Source organism: Megalops cyprinoides, chromosome 1 (assembly GCF_013368585.1).
Source record: "Megalops cyprinoides isolate fMegCyp1 chromosome 1, fMegCyp1.pri, whole genome shotgun sequence".
Lineage (NCBI taxonomy): Eukaryota > Metazoa > Chordata > Actinopteri > Elopiformes > Megalopidae > Megalops > Megalops cyprinoides.
The window spans coordinates 1,609,927-1,630,000 of NC_050583.1; the positions used below are offsets into that span (position 1 = coordinate 1,609,927).

A 20,074-nucleotide genomic window follows, 5' to 3' on the forward strand; every position below is an offset into this window, starting at 1 on the left:
ACACACACACACACCCACACACCCACACACACACACACACACACACACACACACACACACGCTCACACACACACACACACACACACACACACACACACACACACTCACACACACACAGAGGTACACACCCCTGTATTATTTTAGTTTTTTATGTCTTTAGTTGGTTGTATGGAAGCTGCCGCCATCATTTCCACCTTAAATGGCCCCATCATGCACTCTGACACCCGTGTGGAGTGCTGAAAAGTCACTGTGAAAGCCAGACCTCCCCGCCGGTGACTTTGCCCCTTGACTTGGCAGAATCTCATTCATCCACAGCTGCCTCCTCTCTCTGGACTGGCCCTTCCTCAGAGGTCAAAGGTCTTGCATCACAGAACTCAAGATGACCCAAAGACAGCTAGAACACCAGGTGGTGAAGCAGTGCTCTGTGTGGTACATGCCTCACTATGCTCTTCACATCTCATAAGCTAATGGATTGCAAAAAAAAAACAACCATCTTTTTATGGTTTACAGAGAAGGAGCTACATCTGTAACATATACACTGCTGGATATTACTGCTGAAATGGGTTTGAAGTGTCAGTCTGGGATTTTATGTTTTCAACCCTCATTTTGTAGGTTCACCCTTAGCCTGCAGTCACTGACACAAATACTGCTCCCACACATGAAGTGCACGTATACTGCACAAAAATGTGTGTGTTCACAGACATGCACTTACATGCACATATTTTTACAATGAACTAATTAAGACATTTACATTTTCATTTATTAAGGCGTAATTATGATTATGATAGTAAACATTTTTCCTTGTATTTTAACTGTCTAGCAATGGTAAAGACTGTAGACACCGGGTTGATTGGATTGCTTTTGTAGGGAAAAAAGCTTCACTAGAGGAGGGCTTGTCATATTTCTACTCTTCACTGTGATTAAGGTTATGAAGTTGTTGTTTTTTTTCCAGTTCATTTCCCAGTTAGGCTTTTTTCGTAGTGAAATGAAGGTTTGTGTTTTTTATGGAGCTGAGTGGAGCTGTGAGAATCTCGGTGTGTTTACTTTACCAGCATTAATGTTAGATATCTCTGGACTCTGTCTCTCACTCTTACCCATTCAATAAAGAGACCTTCATTTTCTCAGTCTATTGTCCGGTTACATGTGGATCTCCTCTCTATGTGGTTTATAGTAGAGACTAATAATAATAATAATAATAATAATAACAATAATAATAATACCATCAGAACGAAATACATCTGTCAAGATAACTGAGAAACTATCCAAGTACAAGGATGTTGAGATTGAGATCAAAAGGATGTGGGGAATGTCCACAGAGATTATAAAAGTGGTTAAAGGCTTGGAAAAATTTACCAATAGGATTCCAAGCAACATCCAAGAAGTACAGAAGATAACCCTCCCAAGAACAACACACATTTTGCGGAGGGTGCTCTCCATTACATGAAAGACAATCCATCCTATAGCCAGTGTTGGGGAGTGGTGAACTACAGGTAATTAAACTAGTAGTTTAACTACATTTTGCAGTAGCTTGCTGGTAGTTCAGCTACATTCACATTTGCATAGTGATTCAATTAGTTCAATTACTATTTGCCATTTTTTGTGTAGTTAACTACTGAAACTACAAACAATTTTGGGTCATAAAAAGCTGACATTCCGTGCACTTGCCCATGAATACTGGGGTATTTTATTTTTTTGGTTTATGTATGACCTATGAAGAAGTGGGCACTTTTTGCAGTAAACTCAATTGAGTGGCATTTTTTGCTGGCATGTGACTTTTTTGTATTATATTTTGTTATAATTTCATATCACATGTACATTGTCAATTTGATAGTTTTTTCACAAAGTAGTTTGAGTTTTCTCCCTAGGGTAGCTTTGCTGTAGTTCAACTTCTTCCAGTGTGAAGTAACTGGTAGCTTGCAAAGCTATGCTTTCAAGGTAGCTTCCTCAACACTGCCTATAGCACCCAAGGACCATGGTTTGGACCCCGTTCTATAGGTGTATTACAAGATGCAAGAAAGAAAGACAGTAATAATAATAATAACAATAACAAATTAATGAACTAATTAAAAGAAAGATTTAAACTTAAGTGAAACTAAAGAAAGCATTTTAAACAAAGCATATACATAAGGATAAGGATGTTTTATTGTCATTCCAGGACCCAAACTCAGGTCCCGGTTCGGAGTAGTAATAATAATAATAACAATATCAGAAAAACAATAAAAAGAGGACGCGCACAGTAACACACTATTAAAGATTAAATAGGTAAATAAATATATAAATATGAGTACAAGTGAGCAGAGTAGTAGTCATCGCAGCAGAATTGTTCAATGACAGCAGCAGTTCTCTGTGAGATTCCAGACTTAAAGTGCAAAGTGCAAGGTTTCAGTCTGAGAGATTGCAGCAATGCCCTGGTGGGTAATGATGCCCCGATGCCCAGTGATTAATTGTTCAGTGAGTCGCAGAGTTTGTCAGTGGTCTGGGAAGAAGCTGCTCCTCAGCCTGGTGGTTCTGGCCTTGATGCTGCGTAGCATACATGTTAACACATTCACACCTAGTCATTAAAAAATCTATTAATAATATAAAATAATACATCCTTTTCTCTTAAAACATTTTCATAGATTTAGCCCCTTTCCCTATGTTTATATATAGATTTGCTTTCTCACAAACCATTTTTATCGCATATTGCCATAAAGTAGCTTTGGCTGAAGTGGTTCAGTGAGGAGGCGCTGTCAGGATACACTTATCGTTATATTACGCGGATGCATGAATCTAAGTATCTGTGTACGTTACCAGCCCATCGGCAGGATATGAAGATAAAGAGAATCGGCATTTACCCTAAACCGACGCCTGGGAAGAAGCACAAACGCCTAACCGCCAAACCAATTTAAACTGATTCCTCCAACTCACGAGACTACGTTTCCCGTTATCCTTTGCGCCACATGCAGGAAGAACGTCTGCTCACTCACGCTCACTGATCCAAGTTAGGAGCTTTCAGCTGCCAGCCTTGGCCCATCATGTAAGCGCGGCGCAGCGTTCCTTGCAGTGCAGTTGCAAAATTCCCCGTTTCAGCCGGTTTTGCAAGGTGTGCATTTCTTCTTTCGCTCTCTGCACGGAAACCGGCTGTCCAGAGGAAGAAACGCCTCCATTGCATGAAGATCGCGGCTTGTATTTTGCATCTTTGTTGCAAAGCAAGCCGCAGAAGCTCCAAAGCGAGGGGATGGAGGGAGGGAGGGAGAGAGAAGGCAAAGACTTGTGTGCTTCCCCTCCCCCCCATCAAAGCAAAGGGGAGATGTCTGTGCCGAAGGGAGGTAAGAATATTCAGGCGATCGGTGCAGAACCGCGCAGAACGTGCAATCATGGCTGCATTCTCTGCAAAGTGCATGGCTGCAGGGTGGGATTAGCCAATGCACTCTCAAGTTTTGATGCTTTCAAAAGGGTCAATCGCATTTCCTGTTTAGGATCTGCCCTTTTGCAGAGTTCCTGGTAAGACGATGCTTGCAGTAGTTGCTGCATACTGGCGGTATTTGCATTCTTCCTGCCAGGATAATGAGAACTGGTTCTGGCCCTTTTGCAAAGGCAGGAACTCCCGAAAGAGTATGCAACGCCGTGTCTTCGGCGTTCAGATGTACATGCAATAGACTCAAGGGCAACTGTCCTCACAGGAACTTATGTTTTTCGTGCGTGCTTGTCTGCCGAGTATCTGCAAGGTGCATCGATTATTTGCAAATTTGCTCGTTACTGACATTTGTTTTTACATTTTCGTCGGAGAAACACGAAACACTGTGTAATGACATGGTATCAAATACAGACAGTTCGAGCAATAACACAAAAGTTATGTCAATTTAGCAGCTGCAGTTTTGCTTTCGCTGTATGCGCGTAATGGAAAACGGCTTTTTCGGTAGTACAGACGTCTCATCTATCAGCTTTGTTCCTGCAGTAATACATGTGTAGGCATCACAAAAATAACAGGCTAAAAATAGGTTTGCTGCAAACATCCACTGCTACAAACCAGCTCAAGCAATAGGCTATTAGAATGCAAATGTCGAAGCAAAATAAAATGATACACATTGCAGAAATAAGAGCCAGCATAAACGAAACGTTAAAACGGTCTCCACAACAAGAACACAATCGTACGTACAATGTAGCGTGTCATGTTGCAAATGCAGTGAAATAAATAAAAGCGGAATGTGTGACGCATTCCAGGCGTACTTTTCACATTTAAAATGTCAAACTGTATTTGAGACGTCAGACAATTTAAGACCCCGTGAGCGTACATGACTTTTCACACAGTAGGATTAATTGTATTTCTCCCACCGATCTTAGCAACGTGCAACGTCCATTTGTCTCGCAAATGCTAATTGCGCACCATCCCCCGACTAATCAAATGCCTACAAACGAAATCGATAAAGTGCAGGGATGTACAAAATTATTGTGTGCTTAGCTCCTCGAAGTGCCTGTCAGATTGAGAAACCTATTGCTCTGAGTTTTCAGGTTTAAATTCTATAGCCTTACAGAGTTTCTTCATGTCCAGGGAAGTGTCGGTTTGCTGGTGTGTTAGCATCAGGCTGCACACCTGTTTTGTTGAATGAAAGATTCATTTCAGAGCTATTTTTTTTTTTGCTCCACCTGTGGGGATATGGAGGTGGACGAGGTTGTGGGTGGGACTCTGATGAAGACCTCAGCTGATCGTAACGCTCTCTGTGAGATGGCTGGCTGCCTGTGTTTACCTGCAGTAAAACTGAAGTCAGTCCAGGTAAAACGTGGAGCCAGCTGAGCACGCTTTGGGGGTGTAAACAGCCTGTTTGATTTCACTTTGCAGGTTTTGAAAGTATGTGGTGTCCACAGTACTTTGGTATTCATGCATGCATGCATGCGCACACACACGCACCTGTGATTTGGTGTTGAAAGTGTTCTGTTTTTTATAATTAATAAGTACCTACTGCTCCAAGACTGGATGTGTAGTTGCATAAACCACGGGTTTGCATTTGTATTCATGCATTCTATGTGCAGAGACAGGGAGCCATTATGAAAACAGGCTCTTAACCAGAGTCGCAGTTTGGAATCTCCTATTTGGTGTTTTGTTGCTTCTCCTGTATAAATAAATACGGTGTAAAATGTAACCTGGGTATCACGGCCTGGATAAGACCTTGCTTGAAGACTCGTCAGCGTGCCGCTGCAGAGAGACTGCATCCCTGCTGTGGGTATGCGGATTGCTGGCCTTGTGCAGACTCCGAAGCAGACAGACGGCAGCAGTACTGCGCGTGCAGCCCGATGCATTCAGACAGACGGCAGGACCAGTGCGCGTGCAGCCCGATGCATTCAGACAGACGGCAGGACCAGTGCGCGTGCAGCCCGATGCATTCAGACAGACGGCAGGACCAGTGCGCGTGCAGCCCGATGCATTCAGACAGACGGCAGCAGTACTGCGCGTGCAGCCCGATGCATTCAGACAGACGGCAGCAGTACTGCGCGTGCAGCCCGATGCATTCAGACAGACGGCAGGACCAGTGCGCGTGCAGCCCGATGCATTCAGACAGACGGCAGGACCAGTGCGCGTGCAGCCCGATGCATTCAGACAGACGGCAGGACCAGTGCGCGTGCAGCCCGATGCATTCAGACAGACGGCAGCAGTAATGCGCGTGCAGCCCGATGCATTCAGACAGACGGCAGGACCAGTGCGCGTGCAGCCCGATGCATTCAGACAGACGGCAGGACCAGTGCGCGTGCAGCCCGATGCATTCAGACAGACGGCAGGACCAGTGCGTGTGCAGCCCGATGCATTCAGACAGACGGCAGCAGTACTGCGCGTGCAGCCCGATGCATTCAGACAGACGGCAGGACCAGTGCGCGTGCAGCCCGATGCATTCAGACAGACGGCAGGACCAGTGCGCGTGCAGCCCGATGCATTCAGACAGACGGCAGGACCAGTGCGCGTGCAGCCCGATGCATTCAGACAGACGGCAGGACCAGTGCGCGTGCAGCCCGATGCATTCAGACAGACGGCAGCAGTACTGCGCGTGCAGCCCGATGCATTCAGACAGACGGCAGCAGTACTGCGCGTGCAGCCCGATGCATTCAGACAGACGGCAGCAGTACTGCGCGTGCAGCCCGATGCATTCAGACAGACAGCAGCAGTACTGCGTGTGCAGCCCGATGCATTCAGACAGAGGGATTCAGTGAGAGCAGTGCACATGCACGTTCACCGGCTCTTGGGTCTGAGCACTTGGTCAAGGTACATGAAGAGGAGAGAATCCGATCACAAGAAAAAAATCAGATTGCTGATCCAGTGAGTAGTGTTTGTTTGGAGAATTATTTACTGCTTTTCTGTCCCTCTGGGGATGAGGGGGTCAGGAATGTTAAGCTTGCACAAGGAACCTACTCTTTGCAGTGGCTCTGTGTTTTAAACACATGCTCTCTGAGCTGGAGAATTTGGCCTGGCGGTTTCGATGCCTGTCAGCTACTCCTATGAAGGCCTGCGTGCAGTTCCCCGGGCTCAGGGCGGCCTTAAGCAGCACTCTGCCGTCTATCAAGATGGAAAGTGAACTTTGGCCAGTGGCTCTGCAGGCAACAATAAATAGCTCTCTGTTATCGTTAGGCCTGCTGGAAAGCGTGTCTGATCGCTAATGTGCAGTGATGGACTGGCTCTGATTTCTCTGTTATGTAAAAAATGGTAACTGTTGGCACAAGCAGAAACAGGTGAGCGGAACAGGTTAATTCAAGCTTCTGTCTTACTTCCACTGAGGAAGTATGCTGTTCCAGTGGACAGGGTATGTGCTGTTCTGTGCAAAACCAGTGTGTCTTTTTGGGGTGCTGAAAACTGGGAAATGGGATGCAGTATTTCTCTTTGTGGTTGTTATGCCTGCTCTATGCCCATCCACGTGTTGAGTGCTCAGCGTTGCTCTGAAGGTGAGAGGTCCTGCCTCACTAGCGATAAGAATCTGTGCCAAAAATGCCCCGGCGAGCTCAGATTCAAGGTCTTGCCGCTTTGAGGTAGTTGCACTGTGGTCATACAGATATATCAGGAGCAGGCGCACCTGTTGAGTTTTTGCGGTGGTCAATGTTTGGAAACGGTCAGCCATCTTTGCGCTCACTGTGAATAAAACATCACGTCACGCGGCCTCCCGATGCACGTCCCTGTAGTAACCAGAGAGAAAACGTGGAGAGTTTGGAGATGGGATGTCGAACGCTTCGACATTCAATCTGGAGCGTGGCAGGTGTGTTCCCTCGCATGCCTGCGTGGGGGGGCCAGCCAGACCGAGCATGTGGGGGTCCCACCATGAAGGAGCCTCTCAGCCACAGGTAGAACCACTTTTAAATGCCGCCCTCTCCTTTCGGAGGGCTGCTTTACGCTTGCATTCGGTCACATGGCAGATGTCCATGTGCAAGGCAAAAGGTACAAAATTGCAGGTAATTACAGATAATAATGTCACATGAACAACAGTGACTGACAGGCCACCTCCACAACATGGCAGAATGCTAGGAGTGTGCTTTCGGGGTGTTTTTTGAAGGTCGCGTGTGGAAAGTTTTCTGCCTGGGTTGGTTTGGCTGTAGCTGTAGGCTCGGGTCCAAGAGAAGAGAAACGTCCAGGCAATGAGCTTAGCATCCTGTGTTGGGGTCAGAGGTCACCCCTGGCTGCGGCGGACGTGGTCCCGCACTTCTGCGACCTGAAGGCGATCCCCTTCCCCCCTGACGCGGCCGTCTCCAGTTGCCAGTCAGCAGGAAGCTGGATGATGACATCATCATTCCGAAAGGGGACTCCTCAGCAGCTGGAGCTGACGGAGCTGCCATCTTTGGAAGTGTGGCATGTCTCGCGGACTGCCGGAGAGGTCAGGGGTCGGGGGGGTGAGTGTCGCGTATCTGTGCCTGCCGCATCTGCTCTGATTCATTTGTTCATCCATAATGCGCTCACGCTTAAGTGAAGTGGACGGCAAAACGGAGACCTCTTTGAAAAGGAGGGATTCGGCATCGGCTGAAGGGGACAGGATGACAGGGTGATCGGGGGCTCATAGGGCCATCCCCCGCCCCCCGATTCGTCCTCCTCCTGGCCATGGAAGATTGGCTTTCCGTTACAGACCGCCCGGGGCGGCTAGAATTCGGGCCGGACTGCAGGCGTAGGGGGGCTCTGGGACCGTGGGACTGGGCCGAAGCTGTGTTTGTCAGCGCCCGGCTCTGATGAGTGCTGGGTTTGGGCCTGTGCTGATATGGGAGCTGCTCTCTGAGTATTCCATTACAGGAGTCTCTCTCAGGGCCACCTCTCCCAACAACGCCCGCTCCTGCCGATCTGCTCTGAACTCTGCCACCCCCTGACGCCCCCCCCCCCCCCCCAAAATTGAAATTATACCCTTATAATACCTCCCCACAGTGGAGAAAAGGCAATTTCTATTTTTTTCCCACATTAGAGGCAGTGGATACTTCACAACAGCCAGGTATTGTTTTTTAAGCTATGATGATCAAGTTTGGTCAGAGTTAGAAAACGTTGAGACAGTACACAATGCTTTGTGAATAAGTGGCACACAACTGCTTTACTGTGTTAAATTAGTTTCAGGTTACATGCTTTACTCTGTTACTGGAGGTTTTGCAGAAGACGCTTGAGGTAAAAGGGATCCTTCATATATAGTAGTATCATAGCCAAATCAACAAAACCAATTTTTCCGGGCGAACCTGTCCTCAAGGCGTGTCCTGTCCTCAGGGCGTGTCCTGTCCTCAGGGCGAACCTGTCCTCAGGGCGTGTCCTGTCCTCAGGGCGAACCTGTCCTCAGGGCGAACCTGTCCTCAGGGCGTGTCCTGTCCTCAGGGCGTGTCCTGTCCTCAGGGCGAACCTGTCCTCAGGGCGTGTCCTGTCGTCAGGGCGAACCTGTCCTGAGGGCGTGTCCTGTCCTCAGGGCGTGTCCTGTCCTCAGGATGCTGCGCTTGGACACAGTACCTGCTGCAGGGCTGCGTGTGCTGATGCTGCGCTCGGACACAGTGCTTATGCTGCGCTCGGACACAGTGCTTATGCTGCGCTCGGACACAGTGCTTATGCTGCGCTCGGACACAGTACCTGCTGCAGGGCTGCGTGTGCTGATGCTGCGCTCGGACACAGTGCCGCCTGTGCGTGCTTGTGCTGCGGGGCCGCGCGTGCGTGCTTGTGCTGCGGGGCCGCGCGTGCGTGCTTGTGCTGCGGGGCCGCGCGTGCGTGCTTGTGCTGCGGGGCCGCGCGTGCGTGCTTGTGCTGCGGGGCCGCGCGTGCGTGCTTGTGCTGCGGGGCCGCGCGTGCGTGCTTGTGCTGCGGGGCCGCGCGTGCGTGCTTGTGCTGCGGGGCCGCGCGTGCGTGCTTGTGCTGCGGGGCCGCGCGTGCGTGCTTGTGCTGCGGGGCCGCCTGTGCGTGCTTGTGCTGCGGGGCCGCCTGTGCGTGGTTCCCAATTTTGGCCAGTAAGCTCTCGAGCTCCTGCAAGCGCCCTGCTTCCCACAGACCTGTCCTTCCTTTCACAAGCTGAGAAAAACAAATGGTGTACGGAGCATCGGCACTGGGCAAACTTCACATTTTTTTTTTCTTCTTCTCACCGAATTATTTTCATTTCCAGTGGCTTTGGTTGTTTTGATATGTGAGATGAATATATGTGAACTGTGCATATATATACTTCTCATCAGAGATCTCACAGCTTCTCATCAGCAGTGTTCTGACAGTTGCACTGCGACCTGGGTCAGGGGAGTCCTGTGTGCTACATGTGTCCGGGAGTGTTTCCACAGCGTGAAGCGTACCTCGGCGCCGCTATCTGAAAAAGACAGCGTTGCCTTGTGCAGACGCAGCGGTGACATGTGACACCACACTCCTGGTGTTGTCGCTATGACGGCACTGTGGGCTCAGGTTAAACGGGTGCGTTCAGTTCTCCTTCCTGCTGTTCGCCTCAGTTATGTAATCCGTTGACCTCACCGGCTCTCTGAGGCCTGCGGAGTGGGCCTGTCTGCAGTCTTCCACTGCTGTGGAGACAAAGCATGTTTTTCTGCTGTTTTTTTTTTTTTTTTTATTAAACCAGCGGTGCTTTTTTAAAGGCTGCTGTTTCAGAGAAAAGCCAGGGTTCAGTTATTTTAAACAGCTTTTTGGCTTTTTTTGTGTCTTTTTTATAGAATAATACTTTTCAATACTTTTCAACAGCTAGAATGGGACTTATGCAAAGATTGCATCATAATAGATTGTGTTTTTATGGAACCTTTGAAGAATCTTAAAGCACTTGGCTGTGGGGGTGTCGGGGGGGGGGGGGGGGTGTGTCTGTGGATGGGTATCAGGGTATCCTGCATCTGCGAATCACTTTCTGCTCTGTAGCAGGTCCCGATAACGCCCAGCTGGAGGAGAGGAGGTGTGTGTGTGTGTTTTACTGTGTGCATGTGTGTGTGCGCAGGTGTGTCTCTGTACCAGTTTATGTGGAAGTTTGTGATTGATGTGGATAGATTGTGAATGTTGTGGGTAGGCTGTATGCGTGTGTGAGTGTGTGTGTGTGTGTGTGTGTGTGTCTGTTTCAGTTTATTTGCATATTTCTGATTGATGTGGGTAGGCTGCAGGGTTTGTCTATGTGTGTGTGTGTGTGTGTGTGTGCGTGTGTGTGTGCGTGTGTCTGCATGTTTCATTGTGTGCAGGTATGTGTGTTTTTCATCGCATAGTTGGGCTGAGTGCAGTTTTTTTATGTGGGCGGAGGTGTATTTCATTGTATGGTCAGACTGTTCGGCGTTGTTCGTGCGATTGCATATGTGTTTTTCATGTGGTTAGGCTGTGTGCAGGTATTTGTGTGTGTGTGTGTGTGTGTGAGCATACAGAAGGAAATGCCGTCCTCAGGTGTGGCGGTAATGGATTGTCAGGCCACGCCCTGTGCCTGGGCGGCTGGGCAGGTGACAGGTGTCTGCAGCCGCTGCCAGGTCACATTCTGCTCTCGGGAGGCTGCGGTCACATGTGGGCGGAGCTTTGTTTGGCCGCTGTTACTGCGGGGCCTTGAGATGAAACCACCAGTTTACCCGTAGACTGTTTTCAGTCCCCCCCAACAATAGGATGGATCCGAAAGTCTCTTACCCTGGGGGGGGGAGGTGTGACAACAACACACGACAAAAGCATGCTGACAGTAGGATGTCCCAGAGCAGGAAGCTGCATGACCAGGTCGCGTTTTCCACGATTTTCCACCGCAGCTGTTTGTTTGTTAGACTGTCCGAGGACAGTGATTTTCCCGGGCGAAGCGATGCATGCTGTTTCTGATCTCCTCGCGCCCGCGCCGCTGTGGAGCTCAGTCTCTGTGTGACTAACCCTGCCTCTCGCACCGTTCTCTCGCTCTCTTTAGGCAAGAAGAAGCCGGGCCTCAAGCTCTCCAAGGAGGTGTTTGCCCAGCCTCCCCCAGCTGCCGCGTAAGCCTCTCTCACATCTCACCTCTCTCTCCTGTCCTCCGTGCTTAATGTTCAAAGGACAGGCGGTGGCAGGTAGCACCTGTAGAGGCAGGGTTGCAGGTACAGGTGTGAGGTCAGAGCAAGGCATCCACAGGTAGCAGGAGTAACTGACCACCGTCCAACAATGTGATCCAAATTAGCATTTATTTAATTACATTTCCTTATATTACTGTGCATTCGTTTAGCAGATGATCTTATCCAGAGCAGCTTCCAGCACGATAGAACTTGAGTGTATTCATTCAACTTAAATGAGCAACAGTGTCAGACCAGGGTAACAACATCCTAAGTTAACGTGATTAGAAGCCAAGTACACTACCGTACACGACCATACATCAGTCACCAGATCTCAGAATCCAAAAAACATTGCAATGCTACATGCACTCATACACTTACACATACACATACACATACATATGTACAATGCTAAACTACAGATGTGTATCAGTTGCCATTACCCAGTGAAACTGGCAGAACTCATCTCTCCCCTTATGGGTCTCACCCCACCTCACTCATCTTACGGATGCAGTTTAGATTAAGTACCTTACTGCAGGGTACTGCAGGAGTGCCTGTCTGAACTAGAACCGAAATGAGCCCAGTTTCTTGCTACACGACAGCTGTTTCACACAGAGCCACAGTCACCAGGATGGTCAGCAGCCGTTGCGGGTTCATTTGTGGCTGGAGCATTTGTATTTGCTGCAGCTGTTGTTGTAGTGTGAAACAACAAAATTAATTAAACAACAAAAATTACCATTCAATCAAGGAACATTTAAAAAAACCCTTCTTTCATGTCATCAGTTTTCATAGTTTTCACTAGTTTTTCTGACAGTGTTTGCAGTGCTCCTTTTCATTGAAAATAAAGAATAAGGAGCTGTTAAATTAGCAACAGCCAAATTCTACTACTACTACTACTGTTACTAATACTGCTACCGTTGGTAGTAATAACAATGATGAGTATTTTTAGGTAGGATTGGTAAGTGCAACCTGAGTGAAAACTGCTGACATGGCTCATTAGTATTGGATGAAAGTCACAGACGCGTGTAGCTCACAGCTGCAGGGTTTTCAGCTGCAGTTATGTCTCCATGTCTCTGCTGTGAATTTCACTGCTGCGAGCTGCTGTCACTCAGCCGTGTGTCTGCCCCACCCCCACAGACCCCCGAGAGATCTGGACTCAAAAGCCTGTGTGACCATCGGAGATAAGGTATGATCCTAACTGCCGTCTTCTTGCTTACATAACACCCTGTGCTTGGAGTGTGCCGCGTTCCTTAGTACACTACGCGCTGTGCTTGGAGTGTGCTGCGTTCATGAGTACACTACGCCCTGTGCTTGGAGTGTGCTGTGTTCATGAGTACACTACGCGCTGTGCTTGGAGTGTGCCGTGTTCATGAGTACACTACGCGCTGTGCTTGGAGTGTGCCGCGTTCATGAGTACACTACGCGCTGTGCTTGGAGTGTGCTGCGTTCATGAGTACACTACGCCCTGTGCTTGGAGTGTGCCGCGTTCCTGAGTACGCTACGCCCTGTGCTTGGAGTGTGCTGCGTTCCTGAGTACGCTACGCGCTGTGCTTGGAGTGCTTGTACCACCTCCAGAATGGTTAGCAAACAAAAATACTGTCGCATTTGAGGAGAACATCTGAGTGCAGGGTTTTCTCTGCCAATCAGGAGAAAGAATCTGAAGGGGCTGACTGTGCAGAACACCCTCAACCAATCAGAGGCTAGAGTCTGAAGTAGTCATAGTAGTAGAATGCTCTGTCCACCAATGAGAGGGCAGAATCTGCTGTAGGAATGTACACCCTATACCTCCATGAAAGTGCTTTATGAAACCCGGTAAGGAAAGTGTAGAAAGAGACCATGCTTTTTGACTTTGACAGAGAAGGCCCCAGGCAGTGAGTATTCACACGTATCTTATGCGTGCTGTTTGAGCATTGAGGAATATTCTCACTGCTGTCTCGATATAAAAGCTTGGTTCAATAGATCCCCTCTCAGCCGTAAAGAATGCTTCAGTGCACATCGCTGGCAGCCTGAGCACTGCTGATTGCAGGCGGACTGGAATGTACTTTATTGCCTCCCAAGCCGTAAAAAAATATTTATTTTTAACTCATCATATAAGTGGAATTTTCCACTGGTTCAGTTGACAGCCGTTTTTTTCTATCCTGATTCACCTGGATTTAAGGAAAGCTCATCTGGCTGTAAGATGAAGATTAGAAGGGCTAAGTGATAAATAACGCCTCTCCTCAGCTCCTGTGTATTGCCTCCTCCTCTGTCCTGTGATGAGTGATCATGGCTGATCTTCCGTCGGTGCATCTGTGAAGTTGAAAGAGGAGTGATGAGGCTGCTCTGATTGAAATGTTCCCCGTCAGTGTATGAATTTCTGGGTCTCTGCAGTGGGGAGTCAACAGTCCTCTCCTCCATACACACGTGTTGATTTGTTGTTGATTTCATCATTTGATTTTGTCACATATTACTTTTACATATTTTTAGTTAGCAGACACTCTTATACTGAGTCACTTGCAGAGTAAGAGTACAAAGTGCATTTAATATGATGAAACCCCTCCCTCTCTCTCCTTTTCTCTCTCTACCTCTACCTCTCTCCCTCCCCCTCTCTCTCCCTCTCTCTCTCTCTCTCTCTCTCTCAGAACTTTGTGGTGAAGGCTGATGACTTGGAGCAGATTGCGGAGTTGGGGCGGGGGGCATATGGGGTGGTGGAAAAGATGAGGCATGTTCCTAGTGGTGTCATCATGGCAGTAAAGGTGAGTTTGGGGGGTGGGGGGTGGGGGGTGGTCAGCAGGGGGACTTCCTTCCTGCACCACAGTTCACTCCACAGTTCCACACAACAACATAGCTCATAACAGGAAACCACACAAATGCACAGCTCACACCAGGAAACCACACAACCGCACAGCTCACACCAGGAAAGCACACAAGCACACAGCTCACACCAGGAAACCACACAACCACACAGCTCACACCAGGAAACCACACAACCGCACCGCTCACACCAGGAAACCACACAACCACACAGCTCACACCAGGAAACCACACAACCACACAGCTCACACCAGGAAACCACGCAACCACACAGCTCACACCAGGAAACCACACAACCACACAGCTCACACCAGGAAACCACACAACCACACAGCTCACACCAGGAAACCACACAACCGCACCACTCACACCAGGAAACCACACAACCACACAGCTCACACCAGGAAACCACACAACCGCACCACTCACACCAGGAAACCACACAACCGCACCACTCACCACTCACACCAGGAAACCACACAACCGCACCACTCACACCAGGAAAGCACACAACCACACAGCTCACACCAGGAAACCACACAACCCCACCGCTCACACCAGGAAACCACACAACCGCACCACTCACACCAGGAAAGCACCCTGTATCTTCCAGAAAACCCGCTGCTCAGCTAGACCAGGCTGCCATTGCGGTTTCCCTCGGGGCTTGGCAGAGCGGATTGACCTCTGACCTTTCTCCACGCTTGGTGCGGGTGTGAATCTTCTCCTGCCTGCTAAGCCGTGCTGTGTCCCCCCCTAGCGTATCCGCGCCACCGTAAACACGCAGGAGCAGAAGAGGCTGCTGATGGACCTGGACATCTCCATGAGGACGGTGGACTGCTTCTATACTGTCACCTTTTACGGAGCGCTCTTCCGAGAGGTACTCTAACCCCCCACACCTTCCGCTGGTACAGACGGGTAAGCCTCTAGTGCCCTAACCCTTCAACTGATACAGACGGGTAAGCCTCTAGTGCCCTAACCCTTCAACTGATACAGGCAGGTAGGGTTCTAGTGCCCTAAACCTTCAACTGATACAGGCAGGTAGGGTTGTAGTGCCCTAAACCTTCAACTGATACAGGCAGGTAGGGTTGTAGTGCCCTAAACTTTCAACTGATACAGGCAGGTAGGGTTCTAGTGCCCCAAACCTTCAACTGATACAGGCAGGTAGGGTTGTAGTGCCCTAAACCTTCAACTGATACAGGCAGGTAGGGTTCTAGTTTTCTGCACCACCTTACATGACGGAGGTGGGCTTTTGTGCCCTGTGTGCCCCGATGGAGTGAGGCAGTGAGGCCCTAGTCCCTGTGCAGCTGGTTTGTGGTGAAAAGCGGTGCATGAACACCCTCATGTAAAACATTTCACTCATGAAGCAGATGATAATGGAGCTGTTTGGGTCAGGGGCAGTGACGGCGACTTGTGGAAGATTTAATGAGAGCAGCCTTTGTTGTCTCAGTCAGTTTTCACCCCCTCATTGCCTTACCGTTATTAAAGATGAGAAGGAGTGCTTTGGTTTTAGTGATACCTTCGAGCTATGTCTGCATGTTGGTCTTTTAAGAAAAACGAAAACACTTCAGTGTGTTTTTGTAATTACTCACATTCGCACAAGCCTAAACGTGTCATGATGTGGCCACGTGGATAGTTTGGGTTTTGAGGGAAAATTGAAGTAGTTAGGCGTTTTAAAGCTCATAAGCATTTTTTAATAGTTTTGAATGGCCATAATACAGTTCCCTAATGCTCCACTGTTCTTAAATGTCTTCATGAGTGTGTCTGTTTCTCTCAGCCTTGGTTTAAAGCTTCGCTGTAGAGGCCTGGGAAAATGTGCAGGACGTTAATGACACTCGTTAAAATACGGATGTCAAATGACACACTCGGGTTCTGTGCAGCCAACAACAAAATTTTAAAAAAGAAGGATTCTGAAGATTTCCTGAAGCAGTTACCTCCAGAAGTCAGCTGCTGACAGGATATCCCTCCGCCGAACACGGTGGAAACTCACTTCCTGTTAGTCGATGCGTTTGTGTCAGGAATGTGGCCCACTCTCTTCCTCTCAAAACCCCCCAACACGCCCCCCCCCCCCACAACCTCACCCACCCACGCATCACTCGCATCCCATTGGTTCGCTCTGTCGCCAGGGCGATGTGTGGATCTGTATGGAGCTGATGGACACATCGCTGGACAAGTTCTACAAGCAGGTGATAGAGAAGGAGATGACCATTCCGGAGGACATCCTGGGGAAGATCGCTGTATCGGTGAGTACAGAGCTGCCTGTGCTGGAGGCATCCTCTGCTGTACGTTAGCCCTCCCGCACATACGCACAGCACTGAGTCAGTCAAGGGGACGACCCAGTTGTAGTTGCCCTTTGAAGAAGGGATAGGATCACAGCTGCCATTCAGCCACGTTCCGAGACATCCGAAACTCTCTTTGTGCAACAGGAACAATAAGCTATTGAAGGAGCTGCCAAATTAGGGAGGTGCAGAAGAGGTGTGCATGTGTCAGTACACGTGAGTGAGTGAGTGCGTGTGTGTGTGCGTAGTGTGTGTGTGTGCGTGTGCGTGCGCGCGTGTGTGTGTGTGTGTGTGTGTGGAGTGAGTGTGTGTGTGTGGAGTGAGTGTGTGTGTGTGGAGTGTGTGTGTGTGTGTGTGGAGTGTGTGTGTGTGGAGTGAGTGAGGTAGTGTGTGTGTGTGTGTGTGTGTGTGTGTGTGTGTGTGTGTGTAGTGTGTGTGTGTGTGTAGTGTGCGTGCTGTGTGTGTGTGTGTGTGTGTGTGTGTGTGTGTGTAGTGTGTGTGTGTGTGTAGTGTGTGTGTGTGTGTAGTGTGTGTGTGAGTGAGTGTGTGAGTGAGTGTGTGAGTGAGTGAGTGAGTGAGTAGTGTGTGTGCAGTGTTTGGTTCCCATGAGCTTCTGCACTCAGTACTGTATGTCTCTCCCTCTCTCTCTCCTCTCTCCTTGCCTCCCTCTGACTCTCTCTGCAGATTGTCAAGGCCTTGGAGCACCTGCATAGCAATCTGTCTGTGATACACAGAGGTAAGGGCTTGAAGGAGGTGAACCTGTAACCGCAAGGTTGCAGGATCGATTCCCACATAGTTCTCTTGCGCAAGGCACATAAACTACATGCTTTGAGTCCAATCCAGGAGTCCAAAAGGATGGTGACACACAGTACAGGGTCAAGCTGGGGTAAAATGGAACAGATTTTTTAAGGCAAACGTTAAAATAACAATTATTCTTTATGGGATGATTATGCAGATGTTGATTATTAGTTCTGCTGGGGGCTGTCCTTATCAGGAGGATACAGTGTATAATTTGTTATGATGCAGTCTCTGCATTGTGACACAGGCCATGTCATGATGTGCCTGCCAGCACTCTGCCCTTTGCCCTGAGAGTCTCCTCTCTCTCAGACGTGAAGCCCTCCAACGTGCTGATCAACACTCAGGGCCAGGTGAAGATGTGTGACTTCGGGATCAGCGGTTACCTGGTGGACTCTGTGGCCAAAACTATGGACGCGGGGTGCAAGCCCTACATGGCAGTGAGTAGGCGGGGGTTGGGGCGGGACTGGGCGGGGCTGATTGGGCGGGGCTTTGGGCTGAGCTGGGTGGAGCATGTTCACTAGGGGAAGCACTGGGAGCGGCACTGTACTGGCAGCAGTGAGAGGCCCAGTGTTACAGCTGTGGGATGTGTCTGTATGTCTGAAATATTCCCAGAGTGGGGGCAGTGCAGTGGTGAATCCCAGTGCTTAAATAAAAGCGTTGGGTCGCGCTGCGTGATCAGCGTGGTGGCTGTTTAATGTTTCAGCCGAACAATGAAAGAGTTACTCCCTGAGTGCCCTGCCTGACCTCTACAGCACTGCACTGCAGCACCTGTCAGTTACAAATGCATACTGTGACGTGTTGTGATGTATTATGATGTAATGTGACAAACTGTGATGTAATGTGATTTATTATGATGTAACGTGACATACTGTGATGTGTTGTGATGTAATGTGATGTCAGAGTGATGCGTTCTGTGTCTTGCTGTTTGCCCCAGCCTGAGAGGATAAACCCTGAGACCAATCAGAAGGGCTACAATGTCAAGTCAGACATCTGGAGTCTGGGCATCACCATGGTGAGAGTTTCTGCATTGCACTGTAAATAAAGGCATGTGCTTTGCTCTGATACAGTGTCTGTCATGGTATATAACACAGTATCATGGCATATTACACAATATCACAATGCATTGCACAATATCACACTGTATTGCGCAATAGCATGATACCTATCACAGCACACTTAATCATATTCCACACAGTGGGTTCTGTAAAAGCAGGGGCTCAGGCCCAGGTGTGTGCAGTTTCCACTGCACTTTCTGTAAATATGATCACAAATTGTCACTGACAGATTTGCACAAAGAAATTTCTTCAGTAAAGGTGCATCGCCTTAGGTCTATAATCTCACATAGCCAGGAGTTGCATTTTACTGTGTAAAGATTACTGTGGGGCTGATGGTCCTGCTGAAGGTAAAGATGATGGTGATGCATAGCCCTCATTTTCACTCCTTACATTCTGTCTCCTGGCCCCCAGATGACCAGCAGTAGGGCTGTAATGTGAAAGGGACAGTGTGTGTGAGGTGTAATGTGAAAGGGGCAGTGTGTGTGAGGTGCAGTGTAATGTGAAAGGGTCAGTGTGTGTGAGGTGTAATGTGAAAGGGGCATGTGTGTGAGGTGTAAGGTGAAAGGGGCAGTGTGTGTGAGGTGCAGTGTAATGTGAAAGGGGCAGTGTGTGTGAGGTGTAATGTGAAAGGGGCAGTGTGTGTGAGGTGCAGTGTAATGTGAAAGGGTCAGTGTGTGTGAGGTGTAATGTGAAAGGGGCAGTGTGTGTGAGGTGTAATGTGAAAGGGGCAGTGTGTGTGAGGTGTAAGGTGAAAGGGGCAGTGTGTGTGAGGTGTAATGTGAAAAGGGCAGTGTGTGTGAGGTGTAATGTGAAAGGGGCAGTGTGTGTGAGGTGCAGTGTAATGTGAAAGGGGCAGTGTGTGAGGTGCAGTGTAATGTGAAAGGGGCAGTGTGTGTGAGGTGCAGTGTAATGTGAAAGGGACAGTGTGTGTGAGGTGTAATGTGAAAGGGGCAGTGTGTGTGAGGTGCAGTATAATGTGAAAGGGGCAGTGTGTGTGAGGTGTAATGTGAAAAGGGCAGTGTGTGAGGTGTAATGTGAAAGGGGCAGTGTGTGAGGTGTAATGTGAAAGGGGCAGTGTGTGTGAGGTGTAATGTGAAAGGGGCAGTGTGTGTGAGGTGCAGTATAATGTGAAAGGGGCAGTGTGTGTGAGGTGTAATGTGAAAAGGGCAGTGTGTGAGGTGTAATGTGAAAGGGGCAGTGTGTGAGGTGTAATGTGAAAGGGGCAGCGTGTGTGAGGTGTAATGTGAAAGGGACAGTGTGTGTGAGGTGTAATGTGAAAGGGGCATGTGTGTGAGGTGTAATGTGAAAGGGGCAGTGTGTGTGAGGTGCAGTGTAATGTGAAAGGGGCAGTGTGTGTGAGGTGTAGTGTAATGTGAAAGGGACAGTGTGTGTGCGGTGTAGTGTAATGTGAAAGGGACAGTGTGTGTGAGGTGCAGTGTAATGTGAAAGGGGCAGTGTGTGTGAGGTGCAGTATAATGTGAAAGGGGCAGTGTGTGTGAGGTGTAATGTGAAAGGGACAGTGTGTGTGAGGTGCAGTGTAATGTGAAAGGGGCAGTGTGTGTGAGGTGCAGTATAATGTGAAAGGGGCAGTGTGTGAGGTGCAGTGTAATGTGAAAGGGGCAGTGTGTGTGAGGTGCAGTGTAATGTGAAAGGGGCAGTGTGTGTGAGGTGCAGTATAATGTGAAAGGGGCAGTTTGTGAGGTGTAATGTGAAAGGGGCAGTGTGTGTGAGGTG

At 48.9% G+C, this 20,074-nt stretch overlaps 1 protein-coding gene across 1 annotated transcript in view; it reads left to right on the top strand.

Moving 5' to 3' along the window:
* The first annotated feature begins 3,022 nt into the window (after window positions 1-3,022).
* map2k6 (mitogen-activated protein kinase kinase 6) overlaps window positions 3,023-20,074 on the top strand; it is a 22,762-nt gene continuing 5,710 nt past the window's right edge. The window contains 10 exon segments of the mRNA XM_036533136.1: window positions 3,023-3,213; window positions 3,216-3,308; window positions 11,304-11,367; window positions 12,556-12,604; window positions 14,040-14,153; window positions 14,969-15,088; window positions 16,335-16,451; window positions 17,172-17,223; window positions 17,595-17,722; window positions 18,220-18,297. Coding sequence (XP_036389029.1) covers window positions 3,150-3,213; window positions 3,216-3,308; window positions 11,304-11,367; window positions 12,556-12,604; window positions 14,040-14,153; window positions 14,969-15,088; window positions 16,335-16,451; window positions 17,172-17,223; window positions 17,595-17,722; window positions 18,220-18,297 — 879 coding nt within the window. The 5' untranslated portion in view covers window positions 3,023-3,149.